General features: G+C 43.4%; 1 protein-coding gene across 1 annotated transcript in view; it reads left to right on the forward strand.

Moving 5' to 3' along the window:
- LOC124606881 (cytochrome b-c1 complex subunit 2, mitochondrial) overlaps positions 1 to 23,682 on the forward strand; it is a 61,566-nt gene extending 37,884 nt beyond the window's left edge. The window contains exons 7-8 of the mRNA XM_047138977.1: positions 15,787 to 16,008; positions 23,520 to 23,682. Of these exons, the coding sequence (XP_046994933.1) occupies positions 15,787 to 16,008; positions 23,520 to 23,606 (309 nt within the window). The 3' untranslated portion in view covers positions 23,607 to 23,682. The remainder of the gene's footprint in view (positions 1 to 15,786; positions 16,009 to 23,519) is intronic.
- The last annotated feature ends 1,364 nt before the right edge of the window (positions 23,683 to 25,046 follow it).

The raw sequence follows: 25,046 nt of genomic DNA on the forward strand, positions 1-25,046 counted from the left end.
AAATTGTTTATTGCAGCAGATGAGATCTATACAGCAGAGAACATAGAAAATATAGAGATGGCACTATGCAAGTGGATATATGTCCTGAATGATCAAAAAATGGAGGAAATAGGAAAAATACTACAGAGAATAAAAAAGGTAGTAAAATGAAAGAAACGAAAGGAAAATGAGACCAGAAAGAAAATTGTAAGTTGTGGGCAGGATAGTGGCAAGAACCCAAATACGTGGTGTTGAGAAATTTCCTGTTTGTGATATTCTGAGGAGCAACTGTGGTGGTGGTGGTGGTGGTGGTGGTGGTGGTGAGGGGGGGGGGTGTATAGGGATGAGACATGATAAAACAAGATCAAGGGTACAGATATTGTTTCAAGGAGTACGTCACTACAGGATAGTGTGCATTCTGAGTGTAAGCTCTCGGTTTGTATCGATTCATCCAGACTGATAATGTGATGGTTGTTATGCCAATGTAAATGCTGGACAGTAGTTTCAATAAAGGTGACTTACATGACAGTACTTTTTTCCACAGATTGCTCTCCCTTTGACAGAATAAGTCTGGTGCAGGTAGTTGTGCAAGAAAGTGTAGCCAAGTCATAGCTGAGGAAGTCACAAAGATAGGGAAGTATAAACTAAGGAAACATTTTCAGAAAAGGTAGCCCTGGAGAAGAAGTTGGGTAATATATTCTAGCCAGGCCAATAGGGGGTAATGAGAAAACAATCCATAGTTGTTTTTGGTTTGAGTAATGTGTTGGTTATCTTTGCTGGCAGGATAATTGCTAGCAATGTTACCAGAGATGAGATGTGATGTATTTATATAAGTACCAGCATCCAAACAGATAGGCTAGTCTGGATGTTAATGCTGCAAGGCAGGGAACTTACCATGTGGGAAGTGTGGCTGCTGTCTAAATGTGAGTACTCTTGTTTAGCATGTGCAGTTGGCCATGGGTGAATCCAATATCATCATAAGTGATGGTGGCTTGCGCTTTAGAAAAAGACTGAGTGTTTGGTGTCAGAACTTCGGAGTTTACTTTCGTTATGGGTCTGTACCAGGTGTATCCAATATTTTAGCTTATCTGCGTCACATTGGGAAGGAAAGTGTTTTTAGGTTGCACATAATTTACATAACGTTAACAATAACCACTGAGGGGGTAATGCAAAATTAGCAGTTTTTATTGAAATAGCATGAAATCGCACTTTTTACAAAATATCGCAAAATTTTTAATTTTTCCATATTCGTAACTGATGGTTATCAAATGTTAAAATTACAAGTGTTAAAATTACGTTTGGAATTCTAATATTCTCAAGGCTAAGATAAATAGCACTGACTTTGGTGAAAAATAGCACTGAATTTGCCAAAATAACGATGAATTTGCCAAAAATAACAGTGAATTTGGCAAAAATTACATCAAATTTGGAAAAAATAATACAGAGTTCAGCAAAAAATAACATCAAGTTTGGCCATAAAATAAAAGATCTTTTCTTGACTGTATCAATTTATCAATCTTTTATTTAAAAGAAATGTCATTGAAATTCATTTGTTTGCTTATATTTTTACCGATCGTGTGATAGATGCTCTTTTCTTGGGCCGCATTGATACTTTGTTTCACCCGCATGCGGGTTGTGGGTCGGACACCCCTGGTATATGCAGTTAAAATATTGTCAGTGAATGAAACCTCATACATTTTTGCACCTAAGATCCAGCACGGTAGCCAGTCCGTTGTGGTGGGGCCGCCATGTACCTTGTTGGTTGTAGCCCCCTGACAGCACAGGGATCGCTCTACTGATGCCTGCGCCGTTTACTCCCCATGTATGCCAAGGAGTAGATGCCCATCTCCCTGGGGCATCAGGACTCCCGGCAATGGCCATCCTGCCAGGTGGCCCTTGCTGTGACTGGGTGGCGCCCATGGGGAGGGCCCTTGGTCGGAGTAGGTGGCATCAGGGTGGATGACACGCAATGAAGCGTGGCACATCATCTCTTGCTTGTGGCCAGCCACCAGCAGTCTCTAAGCATTCGAGGGCTCATTTTAAAGGTAACGTTTATGACCCCAAATCGTTCCCATCCCTGGCCACACCATGGGAGGAACGAAAGGTAATGAATGACAGTGACACATATTCGCCCCGGTATCTTGTCTGTACCTGAGCTGATGGGAAATCCTTTGTCTCCGTGAAGCCTCAGTTCTTTGTAGAGCATTTAGAGGACAAGTTTGGGGAGGTGGAGGGCTTGTCCAAAATGCACCCTGGGTCAGTTTTGATAAAAACGGCATCGTCCGCCCAGTCACGCAGGTTACTTGCTTGTGACAAGTTGGGGGATGTTAACATTACCATCACACCACATAAGAGTTTAAATATGGTCCAGGGTGTTATTTTCCATAGGGACCTACTTTTGCAGTCTGATGACGAGCTGCGTGCCAACGTAGAGCGTAGAGGTGTTCATTTTGTCCGGCGCGTTCATCGGGGTCCGAGGGACAATCAGGTTGCTACCGGTGCCTTCATCTTGGCCTTCGAGGGTGATACATTACCGGAGAAGGTCAAGGTGATGGTCTACCGTTGTGACGTCAAGCCCTATATCCCTCCCCCGATGCGGTGCTTTAAGTGCTGGAAGTTCGGCCATATGTCTTCCCGCTGCACTTCCAGCCTCACATGTCGAGATTGCGGACGCCCATCTCATCCCGATACTCCATGTGCTCCGCCTTCCATCTGTGTCAACTGTGGAGAGCCTCATTCACCTCGCTCGCCAGACTGCAGGATCTTACAGAAAGAACGCAAAATCATGGGATATAAGACCCTGAGGCTAAGCGGAAATTTGAACGGCTACATCCTGTGCGCATGATGGCATCTTATGCCTCAACTGTCACTCCTGCTCCAGCTCCTTTAGCTGCACCACAAACAATCAGTTCTCAGAGTCAGAGGACCTCATCTGCCCCCTTGACGATGGGGGCCCCTTCTCTCGCTGTTGCTCCCACACCATCTACCTCGGGAGCAGCACCCACTAAACCACCGGGGACACCAGTCCCCACTTCTAAGCAGGAGAAGCGTAAGTCTTCTTCGGCTTCTCTCGCTCGGAAGGGATCCCTTGGGTCACTCCCTTCCCAGGTTCCTACCAGCGGCACAGCAGACAACAACTAGTGGCTGAAGAAGCCACAGGTCGCTGGTCATCGAGCTTCGCAATCATCTTCGGTCCTGGTGACTGACTCCAATAAGCCCTCTCAACAATGACAACCAAAGGAACAGCGAGAGAAAACGACATTGAAGACCCGTAAGACCAAGACACCTGCGGTGGCACGTACTCTACCGCTACCTACAAGCTCTGCGTCTGAGGATGCGGTGGAGATTCTTGCATCTGCTGAGGACCTCGATCTCGCCGGTCCCTCAGACGCAATGGATAGCACTTGCACGGGTGCTCCATCGGAGGCAGCAGGTGACCCAGAGGCGTAATCTGCCTTCCCAGTCTCGTCACGCCTTTCTCAGCCATGGACAATTCCATCCTCCAGTGGAACTGCAGCGGTTTCTTCCACCATCTAGCTGAGCTCCGACAACTTATCAGCCTTCACCCTTTCTTCTGCATTGCTCTTCAGGAAACTTGGTTTCCAGCAATGCGAACCCCTGCCCTCCGTGGCTATCGGGGTTATTATAAGAACCGGGCAGCTTATGAAAGGGTGTCTGGTGGCATCTGCATATATTTCCTTAACTCTCTTAACAGCGAGTCTGTGGTGTCACCGCTAGACACCACACTTGCTAGGTGGTAGCTTAAATCGGCCGCGGTCCATGTAGTACATGTCGGACCCGCGTGTCGCCACTGTGATCGCAGACCTAGCGCCACCACCAAGGCAGGTCTCGTGATACGAGAGAGGACTCGCCCCAGTTGTACGAGAACCTAGCTACCGCCCAGTTGTACGAGAACCTAGCTACCGCCCAGTTGTACGAGAACCTAGCTACCGCCCAGTTGTACGAGAACCTAGCTACCCCCCAGTTGTACGTGAACCTAGCTAACGACCAGTTGTACGAGAACCTAGCTACCGCCCAGTTGTACGAAGCCTTTCTCTCTCATTAGCCGAGAGACAGAATAGCCATCAGCTAAGTTAATGGCAACGAACTAGCAAGGCGCCATTTGTATCAGTGCCTATAGCTTACGAGTATTCAAGAGAGATGTATTCCAAGGACTAATAAAAAGATAAGTAATAAGCATCTACATACTTTTCTTCTTATTCATTTATAAGTTCTCATGTTCCAGACTTCACGCCCGTCTGCTTTAGCCTTGCGTGCCCTATCGGCTACAGCGTTAGTCTAGAGTTCATTTTCAGCCATCAACTTCACGGTGTCGGCCCAGCTACCGACACAACAGAGTCTATCCCTCTACAAACAGCTTTAGAGGCGGTTGCTGTTTGGGTGCGGACGCCACAGGCTGTTACCGTCTGCAGTCTTTACCTTCCACCGGATGGTGATGTCGCGCAGCAGGCCCAGGCTGCGCTGATAGCCCAATTGCCGCCACCTTTCTTATTACTGGGCGACTTCAACGCCCATAACCCTCTGTGGGGTGGGTCAGTGGTGACAGGTCGAGGTGCCACCATTGAGCATTTATTGGCACAGCTCGATCTTTCGCTGTTAAATGATGGTTCCTTCACATACTTCAGTGTGGCGCATGGCACGTACTCCGCCATTGACCTTTCAATCTGCAGCCCTAGTCTCTTACCATCTGTCCAATGGAGAATGCATGAGAACCTGTGTGGTAGTGACCATTTTCCGATCTTTCTGTCTCTGCCACAGCGTCAGTCTTCTGGGCGCCCGTGCAGGTGGGCAATGAATAAGGCTGACTGGGACTTGTTTTCCTCCATTGCCATTATTGAGCCTCTCTCTAATGATGGCATTGATGCGGTGGTTCAATCGGTCACCACGGGCATCGTTACTGCCGCCGAATCTTCCATTCCCAGTTCTTCTGGGTTCCCTCGGCAGCGGACTGTGCCTTGGTGGTCGCCTGAGATCGCTGAAGCGATTAAAGATCGCTGGCGGGCGCTTCAGCGTCACAAGCGACATCCCTGCATTGAACACCTCATTACCTTCAAACGTCTGCGTGCGCAGGCCCGCCGCCTTATCCGCCAAAGCAAGCAGGAGTGCTGGGAGCGGTATGTGTCCACCATTGGCCTCCATGTCTCTCCATCGCAGGTCTGAGCCAAGATCCGACGCCTCTATGGCTATCGGACCCCTGTCAGCATCCCTGCGCTCTCACTGAATGGAGCAGTTTGTACAGACTCCGACGAAATTGCCAACCGTTTGGCAGAGCATTTTGCTCTGAGTTCCACTTCTTCCAATTACCCCCTGGCCTTCTGCTCCATTAAAGAGCGGATGGAATGTCGGAGGCTTTCTTTTCGCACCCACCATTCTGAATCCTACAACGCTCCATTCAGTGAGTGGGAATTTCACAGTGCCCTTGCCGCTTGCCCTGATACCGCTCCTGGGCCAGATCGCATCCACTGTCAGATGCTGAAACACCTTTCAGTGGACTGCAAGCGACGCCTCCTCGACCTTTACAACCGTCTCTGGGTCGAGGGTGAGTTTCCGTCGCAATGGCGGGAAAGCATTGTCATCCCCATTTTGAAACCAGGCAAGAGCCCTTTGGAGGTGGACAGCTACCGCCCCATTAGCCTCACCAACGTTTTTTGCAAGCTTCTCGAACGGATGGTGAGCCGGCGCTTGAATTGGGTACTGGAGTCTCGGGGCCTTCTGGCTCCGTCTCAGGGTGGGTTCCGTATAGGCCGCTCCGCCACCGACAATCTGATGAGTCTGGAGTCGGCCATCCGTACTGCCTTTGCCCGCCGTCAGCACCTGGTCGCTGTCTTTTTCGACATGCGGAAGGCGTACGATACGACATGGCGTCATCACATACTTTCTACACTTCATGGATGGGGTCTTCGGGGCCCTCTGCCGATCTTTATCCAAAATTTTCTGTCGTATCGTATCTTCCGCGTGCAAGTAGCGGCCTCCCATAGTTCCTCCCGAGTCCAGGAGAACGGGGTACCACAGGGATCTGTCCTCAGTGTCTGCCTGTTTTTAATCGCAATAAACGGGCTCGCTGCGGTGATGGGAAATTCTGTCTCCGCTTCCCTGTATGCTGACGACTTCTGCCTTTACTACCGCTCTACTGGCATTGCAGCTGTTGAACGTCAGCTACAGGGCGCTATCCGCAAGGCGCAGTCTTGGGCTGTAGCACATGGTTTTCAGTTTTCGGCTGCCAAGACCCGCGTTATGCATTTCTGCTGGCACCGAACAGTCCACCCTGAGCCGCAGCTTTATCTTGCCGACGAACTCCTTGCTTTATCTTGCCGACGAACTCCTTGCTGTGGTGGAGACCCACAGGTTTTTGGGTGTAGTTTTTGATGCTCGGCTGACTTGGCTGCCTCATATTCGGCGGCTTAAACAGGCGTGTTGGCGGCATCTAAATGCCCTGAGATGCTTGAGCCACACCTGATGGGGCGCCGACCGATCTACCCTGTTACGGCTCTACCAGGCGTTAATCCAGTCTCGTCTGGATTATGGGAGCCTGGCTTATGGCTCAGCATCCCCATCTGCGCTGCGGGTACTGGACCCAATCCTACGCAGCGGAATACGCCTTGCCACTAGTGCTTTCCGGACCAGCCCAGTGGACAGCATACTTGCGGAGGCAGGTGTCCCTCCATTGCGGTTCAGGCGCCAAAATTTACTGGCCGCTTATGCTGCCCATGTTTTTAGCTTGCCCGGGCATCCAAACTATCGTCTCCTGTTCCCGCGATCGGTCGTCCATCTGCCAGAACATCGGCCCCGGTCAGGTTGTACGATCGCGGTCCACGTGAAAGAGCTTCTCTCCGGGCTTAGGGTTTTCACTGTTCCACCTCCTTTTAGGGCCACTTTGCGTACACCCCCATGGTGTGTTCCTCGCCCTTGCCTTCGGCTCGACTTGGCACAGGGCCCGAAGAACTCAGTCCCCCCAGAGGCCTTCCGCCGCCGCTTTTATTCCATCCTGGCCACGTATCAGGGCTCTGACGTTGTTTACACTGACGGTTCGGTGGTTGCTGGTCGTGTCGGTTATGCGCTAACTCTAGGGGACCATTCCGAACAACGTTCCTTGCCGGCTGGCTGCAGCGTTTACACTGCTGAGCTGGTTGCCATCTTTCGACCCTAGAGTATATCCGCTCCTGCTCAGGTGAGTCCTTCGTGATCTGTAGCGATTCCCTGAGCGGTTTACGAGCTCTCGACCAGTATTTCCCTCGTTCTCGTCTGGTGATGGCTATCCAGGAGTCCCTGCATACTCTTGCCCGTTGCGGCCGCTCTGTGGTCTTTGTGTGGACCCCCGGTCATGTCGGTATCCCGGGCGATGAACATGTTGACCGCCTGGTGAAAGAGGCCACCAGGCAACCATCTCTGGATGTTGGCCTCCCAGAGACTGATTTGCAAGCGGTCCTCCGCCGAAAAGTTTTTGCGCTTTGGGACGCTGAATGGCGCGATTGGATCACGCCCAATAAACTCCGTGCCATTAAGGAGACGACGACTGTGTGGCAGTCATCCATGCGAGCCAACCGCAGGGACTCAGTCGTACTTTGTCGGCTCCGCATTGGCCACTCCCGGCTGACACACAGTTACTTACTGCGTCGGGAGGACCTTCCTCTGTGTTGCTGCGGGGCGGCTTTGACAGTGGCCCACATTTTGTTGGCCTGCCCCCTTTTAGCTGTGGTCAGGCGGACATTTGCGCTGCCTGATACGCTCCCTGCCCTTTTAACTGATGACCCTGCTATGGCTGGCTTAGTTTTACGTTTTATTTGGGCAGGGGGTTTTTATCATTTAATATGAGTGTTTATGTTTTATTTTATTGTTTTGTGTTGATTCTGGCCTTTGGCCTACTGTTTTAAACTGAGTTTTTAATGTGTTCTCCGTGGTTGGCTTTTCCCTTTTTATTCTATGGTCGGCCAACCACTGCCACACTCTGTGTGATTTTAATTTGTTATGTCTGTTCTTTGTCTGAGTTTTTCTTGTCCTGTGTTGTCTGTTGTCTCTATTATCCGTTTTTTACTCTGTGTGGTAGTTTTTAAGTTTTGGAAAAGGGACCGATGACCGTTGCAGTCTGATCCCTTTAATCCCACAAACCAACCAACTGCTTATAAGTCACAAAATATCGAAGGAAATAGTGTTTTACACACGCTAAATAGATTGATTTCTCAGATATCCAATGGTATCCCGTCATGCCATCTATTAACAAAGAAGAAGAAACACTAAAAAGAAGCTGTAGCTGCTCGGCCATTCTCACAGCTGACAATGTAATAATGGACTTGTAACTTGTGACTGGCTGTGAGCCAGCTGTATAAGCCAGTGGTTTAATTGGCGTTGAAGTTACTCAAGTTGTGCTCGCAAACTGAAGTGATGTGCTAGAGGCACCATCACTAAACATTATCTTGGTTTGGTTTCCTAAAACCAATCAAGAATCTGATATAAAAATTAGATATGGGATGGTAGTAAGGATTGAACCTGAGCCAAAAGCTGAGCAATGTCGTGCGCTATCATCTTTGCTATGAGAGCAGCTGGCATTAATTATATCTGGTAGACTGCTTGAATTTGCACGTGTAATGACCTGAAGGCTAAGCTCAATGCCAATTAACTTGGAAACTCCAAGCTTTTTGACAATCCTGTATGCTTAGAGTCTGAAAAGTAATGTCTACTCCAGGAGATTTTATCATTGCAATCATTATAGAAATGTGACAAGATTTTTTTCAGCAGCTTAAGTATTTAATAATTGTTTAGATATGCGCGGAATTCTCACTTGCTTGACCATTATTGTGATTTATAAAATAGATTTGTTTATTGGATCACTCCTTTATACACCCTTTTCACAGTGGTAACTGCTTGAAAAGTTACTAATATGCCAACTACACTGCCTGACAAAGAAGTACCCAAAAGGGAAGGAGGAAAGAAAAAATGAAACTTCACACGTTGAGAGGGCATGTGATGTTAAAAAGGGAGTCAAATGAAAATGAGACAATAGTTAGTAAACTGTTCATTATTTCAAAAGTAATTGCTGTAACTGTTAATGCATTTATCCCACTGAGAGGAAAGACAGTCAATGCCTTCATGAAAAAACATTTGCGGTCGACTACAGAACCAAGACTGTATCCAGTCATGGACCTCTTAGTGCGAAGCAAATTGACGGCCACAAATGTCTTTCTTCAGGGCATCAAAAATATTGATATAGCTTGGGAAGAGATTGGAAGTGTAAAGAGGATATGTAAGGGCTTCCCAACGAAATTTCTGCAGCTTAGTATAAACAATCTTGGAAATAAGTGGGCACTTCATTCTTGGCCTTTAAATCTTACTGTTCCTTCTTGTTTTTCATACATGTTGTATATTGCATGTCTTTCCCTATAGCTTACCGGTATGTTTCTCAAAATTTCGGACACCATGCACCATTTTACATTATTGAACATCTTTTCCAGGTTGACATATCCAATGAACATACCGTGGTAATTTTTTTTTTTTTTTCTGTATTGCTTCCAATATTAAGCATGAAATCACATCAGAACTGTTTCTCTGCTGCCTTTTCCTCTTCTAAATCTAAACTGATCATGATCTAACAGATCCTCAATTTTCTTTTACATTCATCTGTATAATTTTCTAAGTTTTTCCAGAAGTCTGGTAGTACGTTGGCAGTCCCAGATTCTACACACAAACTTGAATAGTCATGTGGTTGCCACTTCCCCAACGATTTTTGAAATTCTGACGGAATCTTGTCTACCCTTACAATCTAATACCTGATTCCAGAATCTCTGTCTGACATGATGTAATACAGTTGGATTGCCCCCATGTTGCCTGGTCTTTTCCAAGTATACTTCATCCTCTTCTGATTCTTGAGCAGAGTATTCACTATTACCATCTGAAATTTAGTTCAGAACGCAGTTAGACTTTCTCCTCTCCCATTCCTATAGTCAATCCCATATTAACCTGTACTCTTTTTTTCTAATACTTTCCCTACAACCGCATCCCAATGCCCACAATGACTAGATTTTCATCTCCCTTTACATGCTGAATTACCTGTTCAGTATCCTCAAATGTTCTATCTATCTCCACCTCTTCATCTTCTGCTTTCAATGTTGGCATTTATACCTGAACTTCCGTTGTTGGTACTGGTTGGCAGTTGAATCTGATGACAACCATATCAGTGAACTGTTCACAGTAGTACACACTCTGCCGTACTTTCCTGTTCTGGTTACCGTATTTACTCTAATCTAAGCTGCACTCGAATCTAAGCTGCACCTGAAAAATGAGACTCGAAATCAAGAGGGGGGGGGGGGGGGAAATTCCCGAATCTAAGCCGCACCTGAAATTTGAGACTCGAAATTCAAGGGGAGCGAAAAGTTTTAGGCCGCACCTCCAAATAGAAACAAAGTTGGTCCATTGTAATATGAGAGGCAATTTAGGTCGAATGAATGACGATACAGCAACTGTAGTTTGGTTCGAGTTGTAAGATTAGCAGTTAAGCTTTACCAGGTAGCCATTGCTATGTGTCAGGCACTTCGTCCATATTTATACGGGTACCCTTCCTTTTTCACATGCTTCGTCAGGTTTGACTCGATTGCTTATTTTTCTTTGATCTGATAAGTGCCATTCTCTTTGTTATAGGTGTTTACGTCACTATAAGCTGAAACTGCATTACTGTACTGTGCCATGCATTGATTGTCGCATTCTGATAATGAGTGTTTACGGCCTGTCGCTGCTTGCAGCATGGCTTGGTTTAGGTACCGCCGCTTACAAAAAAAAAAAAAAAAAAAAAAAAAAAAAGGAGAGAGAGAGAGAGAGAGAGAGAGAGAGAGAGAGAGAGAGAGAGAGAGAGAGAGAGAGGGGGGGGGGGGGGGGGGGGAGGGAATTGTTTCATTAGCGAAACAATGGCAAGAGACTGCTATTTGTTGTTACTTACACTGCTGCTTTCTTTGATAATGATCAACAAGAACCAAACAATAGACTGCGTATGATAGATGATGTTCTGAATGAGAGTTTAGCTAAAATTTTTCCCCGTTTGAAAATCTTCGCAGATGCCTCTTTAGTACGTTACATTCTGCACAGAAATTAGTCATCTTAGATTTAAAAATCTAGTCAATTGCCGTGCTTCATTTCTGACTGCATCACTGTTAGGTATAAGAATAATACGAATATAAACATGACATGATATGTATATTCTTCAGCGTTTGCTGTTGTCTCTCACTAGTTTCGTAGTTTATTAGGCAGACAAGATTTAAATGAGATAGCAGCAAACACGAAAGAATACATGGGAAAATGTTTATGTTGGTATTATTCTTATGGTGAAGAGAATACTGCATGTGATTCACAATTACCAACCATTTCTGTTGACAGGTAGGAAAAAATTCAGAACGTAGAGTTGGCCATATTGACAAACATCCCAAACAGTCCTGCCAGTCGAATTTTAATAGTAAATTGAAATGCTGCTACATTCGAAGGTGAACAGTACGGAATTTGTATTTACCTCGTTGGACAGTGTATTGAAAATGCAGTGGTCGAAACTCGGGGTGGAGAAAAAAAGCTCGTCTTCCACCGTTTTTTAAATTTATGTACTGACGCAGAGGTTTTGGCACCAGTATTTATCTTTGTGCCTGCAAAGCATGCCTGTGTAGGGCTACATATATTGGACGGCAGAAGTTAGTTGTGGCAGCACCTACCAACATTTTTCAGAACTTCCACTTACTTTGCACACGATTCTAAGCCGCAGGCAGTTTTTTGGATTAGAAAAACCGGAAAAAAAGTGCAGCTTAGATTCGAGTAAACACGGTATACAATTTTCTGATCTAGATTGAGTCTTGCGTTTCCATTTTCAGATTTCCTACGTTTCCTATTTCTTTCAAACATCTGGCAGTCCAAGTTCCAACTTGTAGAATGTTATCCCGTTGTGGGCTATTCAGTGTTTTACTCATCGTCATTGCCCCTTTGGCAGTTCCCTCCCAGAGAACTGAATGTGGGACTAATCTGGAACCTTTTGCCAATGGAGATATCATCATGATACTTTTTCAATTACAGACGACATGTCCTGTGGATGAACTGTTTCTTTAATGCAGTGGTTTCCATTGCCTTCTGCATCCTCATGCTGTTGATCATTGTAGATGATTACACCTTTTAGGGGCAGTTTCTCATGCCAAGGGCGAGAGAGTGCCCTGGACCTCCATCAACTCCTCCACCCTCTGTGACAAGGCCATTGGCAGAGCGGGATGACTTCTTATTCACAAGTCCTTGGCCCCCAGTGCGGATGATTTTTAATTGAAAATTTAAGCAGTGGGTAGGTACTAACACGGGACACAGGATTGTATTGTATTGTATTTTAGCCGGGGACCTTGAAACGATGGAGAGGCTCCGTCCCCGGCACAGCCGCAGTGGTCCACAACCCCACGACGACTACCGCAGTCCACTTCACCCCTCCACCGCCCCACACCGAACCCAGGGTTATTGTGCGGTTCGGCCCCCCAGGGAACGTCTCACACCAGACGAGTGTAACCCCCTATGTTTGCGTGGTAGAGTAATGGTGTGTAAGCGTACATGGAGAACTTTTTTGCGCAGCAATCGCCAACATAGTGTAACTGAGGCGGAATAAGGGGAACTAGCCCGCATTTGCCGAGGCAGGTGGAAAACCGCCACAGACTGGCCAGTTCACCACCGGGCGGATTTGTGCCGGGGACCAGGCGCTCCTTCCCACCCGGAAAGCCGTGCGTTAGACCGCACGGCCAACCGGGCGGGCCAGGATTTTATTACTAGTTAAAGGTGCTACCCATAGATTGTGGGTGAACTAAGCTTGCCATAAAGTTGTTGTACCCTCTCCTGAAGCAATGTTGCCCACAATTGTTGTAATTGGTCTTTGATATCTTCAATACATCCCTGGGACAGAGTTGCCATGTGAGCTGGTCCCACACATTCTATCGCGGACAGATCTTGGGTCTTATTGGCTGTGGGAGTACTTCAACATCACATAGACAGTTCATAGAGGCACATGTCATGTGGGGAACATTGTCCTGTTGAAGAATGCCACCCCAATACAGTCACATGAGAGGTAACCCATGAGGATGTATGTGATGCACTGTTGTGCCATGAGAGTTCTCTGAATCAGTATCAGCTGCGATCTGAAATTGTAGCCAATTGTTCCCCACACCATGCTCCCTGTTGTAACACCACTGTGCCTGTCCAAAATAATGTAGGAATGGGACCTTTCTTCTGATCACCTCATACTTACCGATGACATTCATCCATCGTAATGCACACATGCAAAACACAATGTAACACCATTCATCAGTAGTCCATGCTTCCCAATCACAGCACTACTCGAAATGCTGTTGTTTCTTTTATGAGGTTAAAAGCAGCATAACTATGTGTTGGTAATTTCGTTAGTCTGGTAGCTGCTAGTCTCTGACTAGTGGTGCGGGTTGATGCAGAATAATGTGGGTAGTCCATTACTTGTCTCATATGGCAGTCGCAGAGCTCGAATGTGGTCAGTCAGACCTTGATGAGTGTACCTGCCTCCATATTCCCATGCATTTGAACATTGGACCACAGCCTCATAGATCCAGGTACTGCAGAATTTGACAACCTGGCCAAGTGGCAATGCACCATGAGACCCATTTTAAACTCTGACGGAGGCTGATAATGCTGTCAGATGCTGATAATGCTGCCTCTCAAGAGTACATGACAGCTCCATGTCCTTCAGTGATCACTCAAAATCTGACACTGAGCACACCCCTTCCATACTCTATTGGGGCTGGAACAACGCTAGATGCCACTGTGACACTTTTACCTGTTACAGAAAATTGAAACTCTCTAACATTTACATACTTGCCAATGTGTACGTGTAAGAAGTTCCATAGGCATCCAACCATGTCTCCTCCATACCTTCTGTTTTCCATATCCTCCTCCCACTCTTCCTCTGGCCATCACCTCCTGCCCCCCCCCCCCCACCCCCTCCTTCTCTCTCTCTCTCTCTCTCTCTCTCTCTCTTTCTTTCTTTCTCTCTCCCCCCCCCCCCCACCTCTGCCCTCCCTCCATCCATCTTTCCTCACCTTACACTATCCATCTCATTCTCCTCCCCCCCCCCCCCCCACTCTTACTGTCCATCTCCTCCCTCCTGCTTCCCTCTCTTTCTGCTCAGCTGTGCCCATCTGCACATATAAGCCCTGAAACACATTCCAATACTACCAACACAGCATGCCAGTTGTGCAGGGCAGCGTAGATGTCAGGCCCTACCAGCCCTTTACCACCCACACTCCTATGAGAGCTAGATGTTAACTTACCCCACAGTACTTCTTTCCAGGCAGTAAGTGTTGTGTGTACCAAATTTGGTTTAAATTGATTCAAGTTTTGGTGGAAATAAGAGTTATATTCTTCTTCGTTGTGAGGGTAGTTGGCACAATATCTCAATAGTTTCTCTGGGGAGGAGGGCCAGGTGCCTTCCAATGTGGTATTTTTTGATTTATGCAAGCTCTGAGGGTTGTTCAGTTTTGAGGAATTGATCAGTTCTTTAATTTGTGAATTGGGACTGGACTTTGCAAGCATAAGTGGCTTCTGGGAGAGTCACACTTCTGTAATGTTGGACCTTAGTGTCTGTTGACAAGTATTTCTTATTATACTTGACCAAGTTAGAAATTGAGCATTTATCATTTTGTTGGCTCTATTTATACATGTTCCTTTCTCAATTAAGTTGTACTTGATGATTTCTCAAGGATGTTTAAACTGTGGAACAATGGTAATTTTTTGATTGTTTATGAAGACTTGTACTCGTGGTTCCATGGGCATGATCTCAGTTTACTTGAAGAATCCTTGTAGTTCAATTTTTAAGGTAATTTTTTGGAGGGTGGTGATGAGGGCACAAAGTTCTGCTAAGTTGAGAGCTAAATTACCCACAAACCCCAGGCATTTTGTTCTTAATGAAGATTTTGTTCCAGTTTTAATTTTAGGAAGAGTTTCTTTTTGCCCAATCTCCATTATGTAATTGAGGGATACAATTTTTATCATCATCATCATCATGTTTGATTTAGTTGCCTGTCTTTCACAGCCACTATTGTATAATGTATTATGCTGTTTTGCTTTATTGATAATTGGTGTGTATTGCTTCCGTCATCAAAAGGTTAAAAGACACAGTTCATTTAGCGCTGTTGATACCTTACCAATTGAGTAAATGCATCTCATTGAAAAACTTATTTTAATTAATCATTATCATAATTATTTTGTAGTTACTTAGGTTCTAAAATTTTGCATTTCAAAATTTTATTTTTATGGTTCTTTTCATCTTAAAAACTTCTAGAATGTCATAAACTATTGTGCCCCTGTCAAAGAGGTCCAGTAGAATTTAAACAAAGTAAGATAAATGAAATATCACTGAAATGTCAGAATGAGTTATAGATAAATTATGCAGCTCCTTTACACATTAAGTTGTTGAGTTAACAAGTTTTGCTATATTTCTTCTCTGTTAATGTTACTAGTTATATTTTTAGAGTTTGGCGTGACTTTATTAATGGTTCAAATGGCTCTGAGCACTATGGGACTTAACTTCTGAGGTCATCAGTCCCATAGACTTAGAACTACTTAAACCTAACTAACCTAAGGACATCACACACATCCATGCCCGAGGCAGGATTCTAACCTGCGACCGTAGCAGTCGCGCGGTTCCGGACTAGCACCTAGAACCGCTCGGCCACTTCGGCTGGCTTTGTTAATGGTTTTACTATGTTACAGTAATTGATCTAAGATCAAGATTTTCCAATTTTTCTGCAAAATCTTTCTTCTGACCAGGTTGTAAAAGCAGCTGTGCAGACACTCCGAGGAGGAAGCGTTTCTGCAGATGACGTGAACCGTGCGAAGAAGCAGTTGAAAGCTGCTGTCCTGATGAGTGAGGAGAGTGGAGATAACTTGCTGGAGAGCATTGGCTATCAGGCTCTACTCAGGGGGGATGTGCACACTGGCCAGCAGCTGGCTGCCACCATAGACAGCATCTCGCCTGCCGATGTTACAGCAGTAAGTAGGCTAGTTGATAAGAAAGAAAACTCTTCTGCAGTGTACTATCTGCCATCACACAATTTTGAGATCAGTCCTGAGATTTGTTAGTAGATGTAAGGAAAAGACATGTTGATTTCACTAAAAACATTTTCAGCATTTGATCTGAAAGTTGCATTTCACCCAGCACCCCCCCTCTCCCCCCCACCCTTTCGCCCATAGCATTTCCTGTCTTCATGCTCCAACTTGTGATACAGTTTTTACCGACAGTCAAGTTGCAAATATAACACATTTCATTACTGTGCATGCACTTTAACGAGACTCTCTGTTAAGTGGCTGATGGGAGCTACTGAATTGATAGTTGTATATCATTGACCGATTCCCAGTTGTTACCAGCTTCAGCTAGCTGTGTGTCTAACATTTCAATAAATCAACAAAGAGAGTGTGTTCGAAAATATAATATGGATTGATAAAAAAATCTACTCACAAATTAGCGGCAGGGGAAATCGTACACAACATCTGGAAATGCCCGAGCTCCTTCTGGCAGAAGGGTTGAAGGGAAAGGGAGAGAGACATGAAGGAAGAGGACTGATGAGGTTTAGGAAATGGGAAGAATTGTGGACCACAGGTCAGGGAAGATGTACTGGACGGGCTGAGAAGGAAAGGCTGACTGTTAACGTGTGCACTGGACGTGATTTGAAAACCTGAGAACTTAAAAATGTGGAAGATATGATAACAAGCAACACAGAGATTCCAGAAAAGACATCAAGAAATAGTAAGAGCAGAAAGCTAAGTTTGTTATAACTAGTAGACCTTTGAGGGTCAGACAAACAAACAGATCGGGTGGCATGGATACCAGGATGGCTCCTTCCTGTGTGAACCTCTTCATGGATTGCTGGCATGAGGCTTTCATGGGATCTATAAGCTTTCAGCTCCTGATTTGGTTTAGATACAGTGATGATACCTTTTCCATGTGGACTCAAAGTGATACTGTCCTGTTGAAATTTTTGGAATCTCTAAATGCATTGTCATAATAAAATTTCACATGGTGCATATCTCATGCCAGTTTCCTTGAAGTTGAACTCATCCTTGCTAAGGGTCAGCCACACACTTGTGCTCACATTAAATCTACTAACAGCAGTACTCAAATTTTGACAGTGTAGTGTAACAATCACTTTGTTAAAGTAACATGTTGCACAATGTATTTAGGACCAACAAATGAAGAAAATTTATTTAACTTAGATCGGAAAGTGGAACACGTCTGTTGAGTGTGAGGTTTCCACGTTTGTGCATGTTAACTGAAAGGCAATGGAAACAGAATTGCTACTAGACAGGATGATGTGGTGGCAACTTGTGTTTGGCCACACTCGCTGTTCTTAATGGTCCATCAAAGCTGTGGACCCTTGCCTCGGAGTTGGGCCAGCCTCCATGGAAGAAGACTGCGGTGACACTGCATAAAAATGTTGCAGAACAAACGAAATTAGTAGGATCTGCTGTGAACTGTGACTCTGATTGTTGCAAATGTATTTGAGGTACACTTGTCAAGTAGACAGTGTATTGTTTGAAGTTGTTAACTGTGTGTTGAAGTTTTTTTTATTATACACTCTGAGATAAAAGCAATACACCATGAAGAACTTACCTGAATGGGACAGAATTTGGTCGATGTGATGTAATGCACGGGCAAACAAATGAGTACAGCTTCAGAAAAACTGGATGATTTTTTCAAGAGGAAAAATCTTCACAAATTGAGCAAGTCAGTAATGTGTTGGTCCACCTCTGGCCCTAATGCAAGCAATTATTCAGCTTGACATTGTTTGACAAGAGTTGTTGGATGCCCTTCTGAGGGATATTGTGCCAAATTCTGTCCAATTGACATGCTGGTTTATCAAAATCATGAGCTGGCTGGAGGCCACTGTTCATAATGCCCCAAACATTCTCAGTTGAATTTTTGAGAGATCTGGCAACCTTGCTGATGAAGGTAGGGTTTGGCAAGCATGAAGACAAACAGTAGAAACTCTCATGTGTGGGCGGGGCATTATGTTGCTGAAATGTAAGGCCAGGATAGCTTGCCATGAATGTCAACAAAATGAGGTCATTGAAATACTGCTGTGATGTAGGGGTTTTGCAGATGACAACCAAAGGGGTCCTGCTATGAAATGAAATGGAGCCTCAGACAATCACTCCTGATTGTCGGGCCATAAGGCAGTGACAGACAGGTTGGTATCTCACCACTGTCCATACTGTCTCCAGATACATATTTGCTGGTCAGCAGGGCTCAGTTCCCAGCGGGACTCATCACTGAAGACAATTCTCCAGTCGGTGAGATTCTATGCCAAATGCGCCAGACACCTGTGCAAAATGGGCTTGTTGGTGTACAGTCAGTGGTAATTTGCAAAAGGGGTGCAGTGAGGTTAGACCCCTTTCTCTGAGCCGCCTATTAAAGTGTGATCGCTGAAAAACCAGTTGCATATTGGGGTGGTGGTGATGAATAATTCAGGGCTCTGAGTGCCTCTCTGAAGATTGCTTGGTCCTCATGTTCTGTCATCTATCTCTAGGTCGGCTGTCACCTTCTTGATGCTCTGTTTGGCTATGGTTCACACATTCCTGCCAATTGCTCCAATTCAAATGTTAAATGATTCACCAATTACTCCAACCAGCTTCATGGAGCCCCACTTCATGTCCTGTCACAAATGCTGATATTTGCATATATTATTCACGTGCCTGCCTTTGAGGCATAGTTACTATACAACTGAGTACACAGAATGAAATTCCCAAAGGCTTTATGCTCTGGTATCAACATGCCCACTGTTGACTAGCCTTGCCATCTGCATGGTGAAATTGTGCTGCAGCATCACACATTCATACTTAGGCTGCCAAAGTTTACAATTTTGCAATTTATGTTGATCCCTGTGTGAATACCAATTTGTGACGAATTTGCATAAGTAATTCCTCTGTGATCAGTCATAAATTATTTTTTTTTATAAAGAAAAAGAATGTATGTTGTTTATGAAAAAGGAAAACTCTCCTGTTTAGTAGTATGTAGAGTAGTAGTCTATTGTCGAGTTTTCACTCAGTACTGTCGTGGTATTGAATGTACAGCGTGGTTATAACTAAACTTTCACTACTTGAGAGGGATTGTAGGACAGGGAAACTTGGTGGAAACATTTGTAAGGACAATTAGATGAGAAATAATGAATAAACCATTGAAAGAAATCTATTTTAATTTCCACATGAAAGGTTAACGTGTGCTAATTGCATACCATGTGTACATTCCAGGCCACAAATGTTGCTCAGTGTGATGGCTGTCTGCATCCATGACAGCCTGGAACTGTACTAGATTGGTCGCAGCAATTTTTGAATGGTGGATCATGTAATGTTCTGCTGTTGTGACAGCTCTTTCTCTGCTCGAAGATAGCACATTGCGTCCAGCATTCTCAGCTATGGAAACAATAACTGCAACAGTTTGTGGCGCAATTGACTATTGGCTTCTCGCAGGAGCAGTTCCAAAATCTCCAGCTAATTTGAATTTCCAAATCATGTTACTCAACCCTGGTGAGGAAAGGGGATCTCTTCTTTTTCCTTTAATGTGGCGTTGCTCTTGAAGAGCAGGAGCACTATTGCTGTTGTTGTGATAAAAACAACTTTACTACGAGTAAAGCCCTGCTCATGTTATTCAGACCCATGTTGACTGTCTGCAGCTGTAATGCACACTGATTCTTGCGTTTCAACAGTTAAGTTGCCTTCCAGTACCAGCACCTAACAGCAGGTAATGCCACTAACACTACCAACAATTCAAATCCTGCTGCACGCAGTCGGAACATCATTCCTCTGAAGTTGGGTACCCATAAGGTAAATAGTTTTCTATCTACACTGGCTTAGATGGTGAAAGTTTAATTATAACCACCTTGATTTGACAGGATTATGACTTCCTAAAACCATGACCTGAAGTGAGGTCCATTTTGCCTGATATTTTGTCTATCCCATCACTTATGAGTAGCTTCAGTTCCCCCTCGCCCCCCTCCCCCTTCCCATCCCCTCCGCAGAGCATCTGCTGTGTTGATGTACTTCACAACAAACTATTGTGCACCAATTTGTTTGCTTCACATCACGCGTGAAGAAAGTTGACATTCACTTGAATGCAGCTATGAGACCATTAGTGGCACAATCAGATCGATATTTATGTGCTGGCCATCAGTATTATCATGTGCTGGCCATCGGTACTATTGAACATCTGTCCAGCTCACTTTGATTGAAATCTTTGTCAGTAAGTTTCTAAAAATGAATCGATGCCTTTTCTTGAAGATTTACTGTCACTTCCTGAGAAACACCTCAAATACAGAAGACCAGCGTGTGAATGATTCCAAATACTTACTGCTGGGTTCAGCTTGGCCACTGAATGGAATGAGTGACAAACAGTGAGAACACAGAACCATGAATTTATTGACAACTCAACTGTTACAGTTCCAGGCTTACGTCATCCTAGGGAGATGTGAGTACAACTTGGTAAATGATGGACTGGAGAAGTTATATGCAAATACAACATTCACTATGTTTAACTGTGGTGATATCCAGAAAATAAGCCACATTGTAAATGAGTGTTCTAAAAGACATTTCCCTGGCAGTATGAAGAGCCTACATGAAGAATCAGATGAGGCACTCCATTTGTCTGGTTCCCCAACATTCGTGTGTTGCATGGGCTATTCGATGTTTAGATACTGTAAACAGTAGAACTTATGTATTTTTTGGTTAAATACATAAAATCATTCTCTTGTTGTAATGCATATGATGGTAATGATGGTTATTATTATTTCTTCTTCTTCTATTTCATTTGTTCCCATCAGTGACCTCATTGTTATTCTTCTTAGAATGTGCATATTGTTGTATGCCAGACATCTGGAATGTGTATTTTTTGTACCATAGTAAAGGCAGTATTACACTATCTTTGACAAAGAAATATGATCAAATATTTGTCAAATTTTGTTGATGAAGATATTTGACGTGACACTAAAAAGGGGTATTACACTGTCATCATATTTTCTGTCAAAGTTCAGGATGGTGGACAACAATAACTGGTTATTATGTGCCGCAGTTGCGTGTACCACGATTGCATTGAGTATGCATGTGAAAGAGCAATGGCGGAAAGAAAGGAAACTTACTTGGGTGAATGTCAAGATAATAAAAGCAGTCATCAAAATTTGCTACAAGTGCTGCAAGTGTGGGACGTCAAGTCTTCTATAAATTACTCACAAATGGAAGAATGTGCATTTCAGTATTTTCTCAGTAAAATATTACAAAGCAGAATACTTACCTGAGTAATGCTGTGTGTGCAGAAGACAGGTTCACTATAACACTGATTTCTTGCTATGGGAGAGAGCTACTCTAATTTACTACGCGGAACTTGAATACCACAGTGCACATTAACCAAAATAATTCCACAAATGTGCGAAGTGATTTATAAAGCACTGAAGAAGGAATATCTGAAGATAAATGTTTAGTGCACTAGGTGGATATTAAGAACAATTTTTATTTTTGAATAATTTAATTAACAGAATTAGTGTTTGATCTACTTCAAAATTAATGAGAAGTATGAAAGAGATGAAGTACCTTTTAACTGGTGACATCCAGAGTTCAAACATAGACTAACTAGAATGGAGAACTAAGAATTTTTTTATTTTGTTTTAATATGTGTCATTCTCTATTCCGGCTCGCTGAAAAGCTGCCTTGGTGTTTCCCAATTTAGAGGTTGATGGCTGCAGTTGTGTGGTGGCTTTGAAGTCAACTGCAGCATAACCCACCAGCGCATGATTAATAGCACGCATTGTGTCCCTTGCTCACTCCTCCACCCTGTCGAGAGTCGAAGGATCACATCAACTAAACTTTGCAGCCATGTTTACAAACCCACTACAAGCGTCAGATAGCTGTAGCGATGCCAGCACTCAAAGCGATCACATTTCACACTGAACAGAAGACGAATGACTTTCGTGATCAAATCTACAGTGAGATCCTAGATTTGATCATATTTCTGTGGCGAAAGATGAGATTTGACAAAGTTCTGTATTGCACTATCAAATTTCTTTGACGAAAATATTTGACATATCAACTTTGACAAAGAAATATGATGGTGTAATACCAACCTAATATAGTAATGTTCATATTGGAAGGTTAATGGTAGGGAGATGCAGTTTAGCAGCCTGGAATGAAATGGCAGCCTGGAGAACCGTTCTGAGGATTCCACTTATTACATGCATTTCCTGATGTAGCTGATCAGTTTGTTGTGTGTTTTGTGTCAGTGCCCATGTGATTGCAGATCTCTAGTTAATGTAATTAAGGGTGACATTATAGAACCACTCCTGGAGTTACACATAGAACATCAACACTGTACCTTGTTTCTGAGTAAATTTTTCAAGACAGCGGCAGAACCAGAAATTTAACACACAGGAGGACTGCCTCCGGCATTGCCAGTCAAAGCATGTGGTGTGGCTGTCACTGAGCAGTGTTTGAGTGCCAACTCTCTCTCTCTCTCTCTCTCTCTCTCTCTCTCTCTCTCCCTCTCCCTCTCTCTCTCCCTCCCTCCCTCTCCCTCCCCACCTCTAGTTATATTCAGTATGAATGTGTCTAGAATTTGAACGCCTCCGAGACGTTTAATTTATTAGATTCTACACACAATTCTACAGTACTTTACGTTGGCATTGAGCATGCTCACCTGCATGCCGTAGTAGCAGAAGTGCATGCTCACGGGGTAATTTCTTCGATTACATGACTGTAGTTGCCATGCAGAAACTAGAAGTCCAGTTTAACTATGCAGTGTCTCTCACATTGTTGACTCCCATCTCATTCCCACAAACACTGAAGATAAAGCTGCACAGAAATGAAATAGTAACAGTGACTTTTACTTGATTCAATAGAATATGATACTCTTCCAACTCAGAAAATAAAGAAAAACTGTGCTTCAACATGTTCCCTTCAGGTATTTGCTTGGCTGTTTGAATATTTATTTTACTGTGTTTCAGAACACAAAGTTTTTGAAGCAACCAGTTCTGCAGATGAATAATATGATCGAATCCTCCATTTTCTGTGTACTGCATGGTATCGTTAGTTCTGAACCATCTGTCTCATCACTTTTTATCTTTACATTTTAGAGGGTAATACCATAAGAAAGTACTAGAGGAACTGTTGTCTTCTATTTTATGTTAGTTGTTGTGTATACTTTTTATTCTCTATTTTATATTCCTGAAAGAATTTTATTCTGTTTATTTGTTGTAGTTTGAAAGGACAGTTTTACTGTACTTACATTGTTAGGTATATGGGGTTATTACAGTTTCATGGCACATGCATGTATCTGATAGTGCTGTGATTTGTGGTGTGGAGTGAAACTGCTCATACGCAAACTGTTTAGTGACACACAGTGTTCTAGTTCTAAAATAATCTGTTTATTAATCACATATCTCACTGTCCATGCTTCAACTGGAAAGTAGTTCGTAAGTAGTTAGCCGTATTCTATTCCTATAATTACACATTTTTTTTCTTTCCAGGTTGCGAAGAAAATTGCAAATGGCAAGTTGTCAATGGGTGCTGCTGGTCAGCTGCATTGTGTTCCATATGTTGATGAGCTGAAGTAAAATATTGTGTAATTTATATCTATGTGTAATTCTATGTACAGAAAATGTAGATACGATAAATGTGTACACCCATCCAGTTCCACCGTGTAAGTAAATTATTCACTGAAAAAGGTTCGTGTGACACGTAAGAATGCTGTGCCATCAACTTTGTCTTTGTCCTTCTGGTCCTTCTATTTCCAACTTTCACCAAATGTAGTAGATAAATTTTCACAACAATAGGAAACTAATGAGAAAATACATTGTAATTTCCATCTGCATGTTGAGAATAGCTGTTTTAAGCTTCATTTAACACTTAGAAGGACCATGTGAACAGTGAATGTAGGATTGGTGAGAAATGTAGGATTGGTGAGAAATGTAGGATTGGTGAGAAATGTAGGATTGGTGAGAAATGTAGGATTGGGGCAGAAATTGTGTATTTCAGTAATACCAATATGAATGACTTCAAGAAATTGAGATCTTAAAGGAAAGATATACATATCTTGAAAATTTTCCCTTCCCTTGGTTGAATTTTTGTGCCCTATGCCTTCCTCTCACTCCATGTATTTTTGCACTTTCATCTCTCTTATTTTTTCTTTCTTGCCACGTACCCTCTTCTGTCATTTTGAAACATCTTAATACATTTCTCATTTGTTTGCATAAAATATCAATCCCAAGTTTTATAAATTAATGTATTAATTCATTTTTTTCATTTCTTATGCTTTAAATTATCTAATTTAACTTCATATGTTTGGGGAGGGGCTGAGACTAACTGCAATGAAAGAATATCATAAAGATATTCCAGAATACACAAAGATATGAGGAGAACAGTGTATTTTGGAAAATCTGATCCCTGCTAATGTGATCTGACACATACTTAATAGATTTGAGAATGTGTGCTAAAAAATTTCTTAGCTTTTGAACAGTTGGAAGTGTGAACTACCTGCGACTTGTCATTCCACGTAATGAAATAGTAATTACTATTTTCCAAAACAAGCCACACAGATTGCCAATGTCCAGTGGTAAAAAAATAATTTTGAACATCAATGATAAGAACATCTGTGAAATGGTTGTAACAAGTACTGATCAACTGCTAAATATGGAGTAGTTACACATTTTTTATGCAATTCTGATAGGTAAGAGGAGACTTAAGTGTCCAAGAATGAGGTTGTCATTGCTACGGGGCAGGATCAAAGTATTGAAAAGTTGTCATCTTTTTACACTCACAAACTTGGAAAAGTACTAGAGGTATAATACACTTGTGGTGGGAACAGCTGTGTGATACAATGGTAAACGGGTATAAAAACAAAAGTACTTTGTGAAAACCCAGTTGTGACAGAGTTACTCAACACCCTATTTTTTACATTACTTAAACTTTATATCCACATAAAATTCAATAGATAAAAACATTTGAAAAAAATATGAAATCATAAGCCTGGAAACAGGTTCAACTAATGCAGGCAA

Source organism: Schistocerca americana, chromosome 3 (genome assembly GCF_021461395.2).
Source record: "Schistocerca americana isolate TAMUIC-IGC-003095 chromosome 3, iqSchAmer2.1, whole genome shotgun sequence".
Taxonomy (NCBI): domain Eukaryota; kingdom Metazoa; phylum Arthropoda; class Insecta; order Orthoptera; family Acrididae; genus Schistocerca; species Schistocerca americana.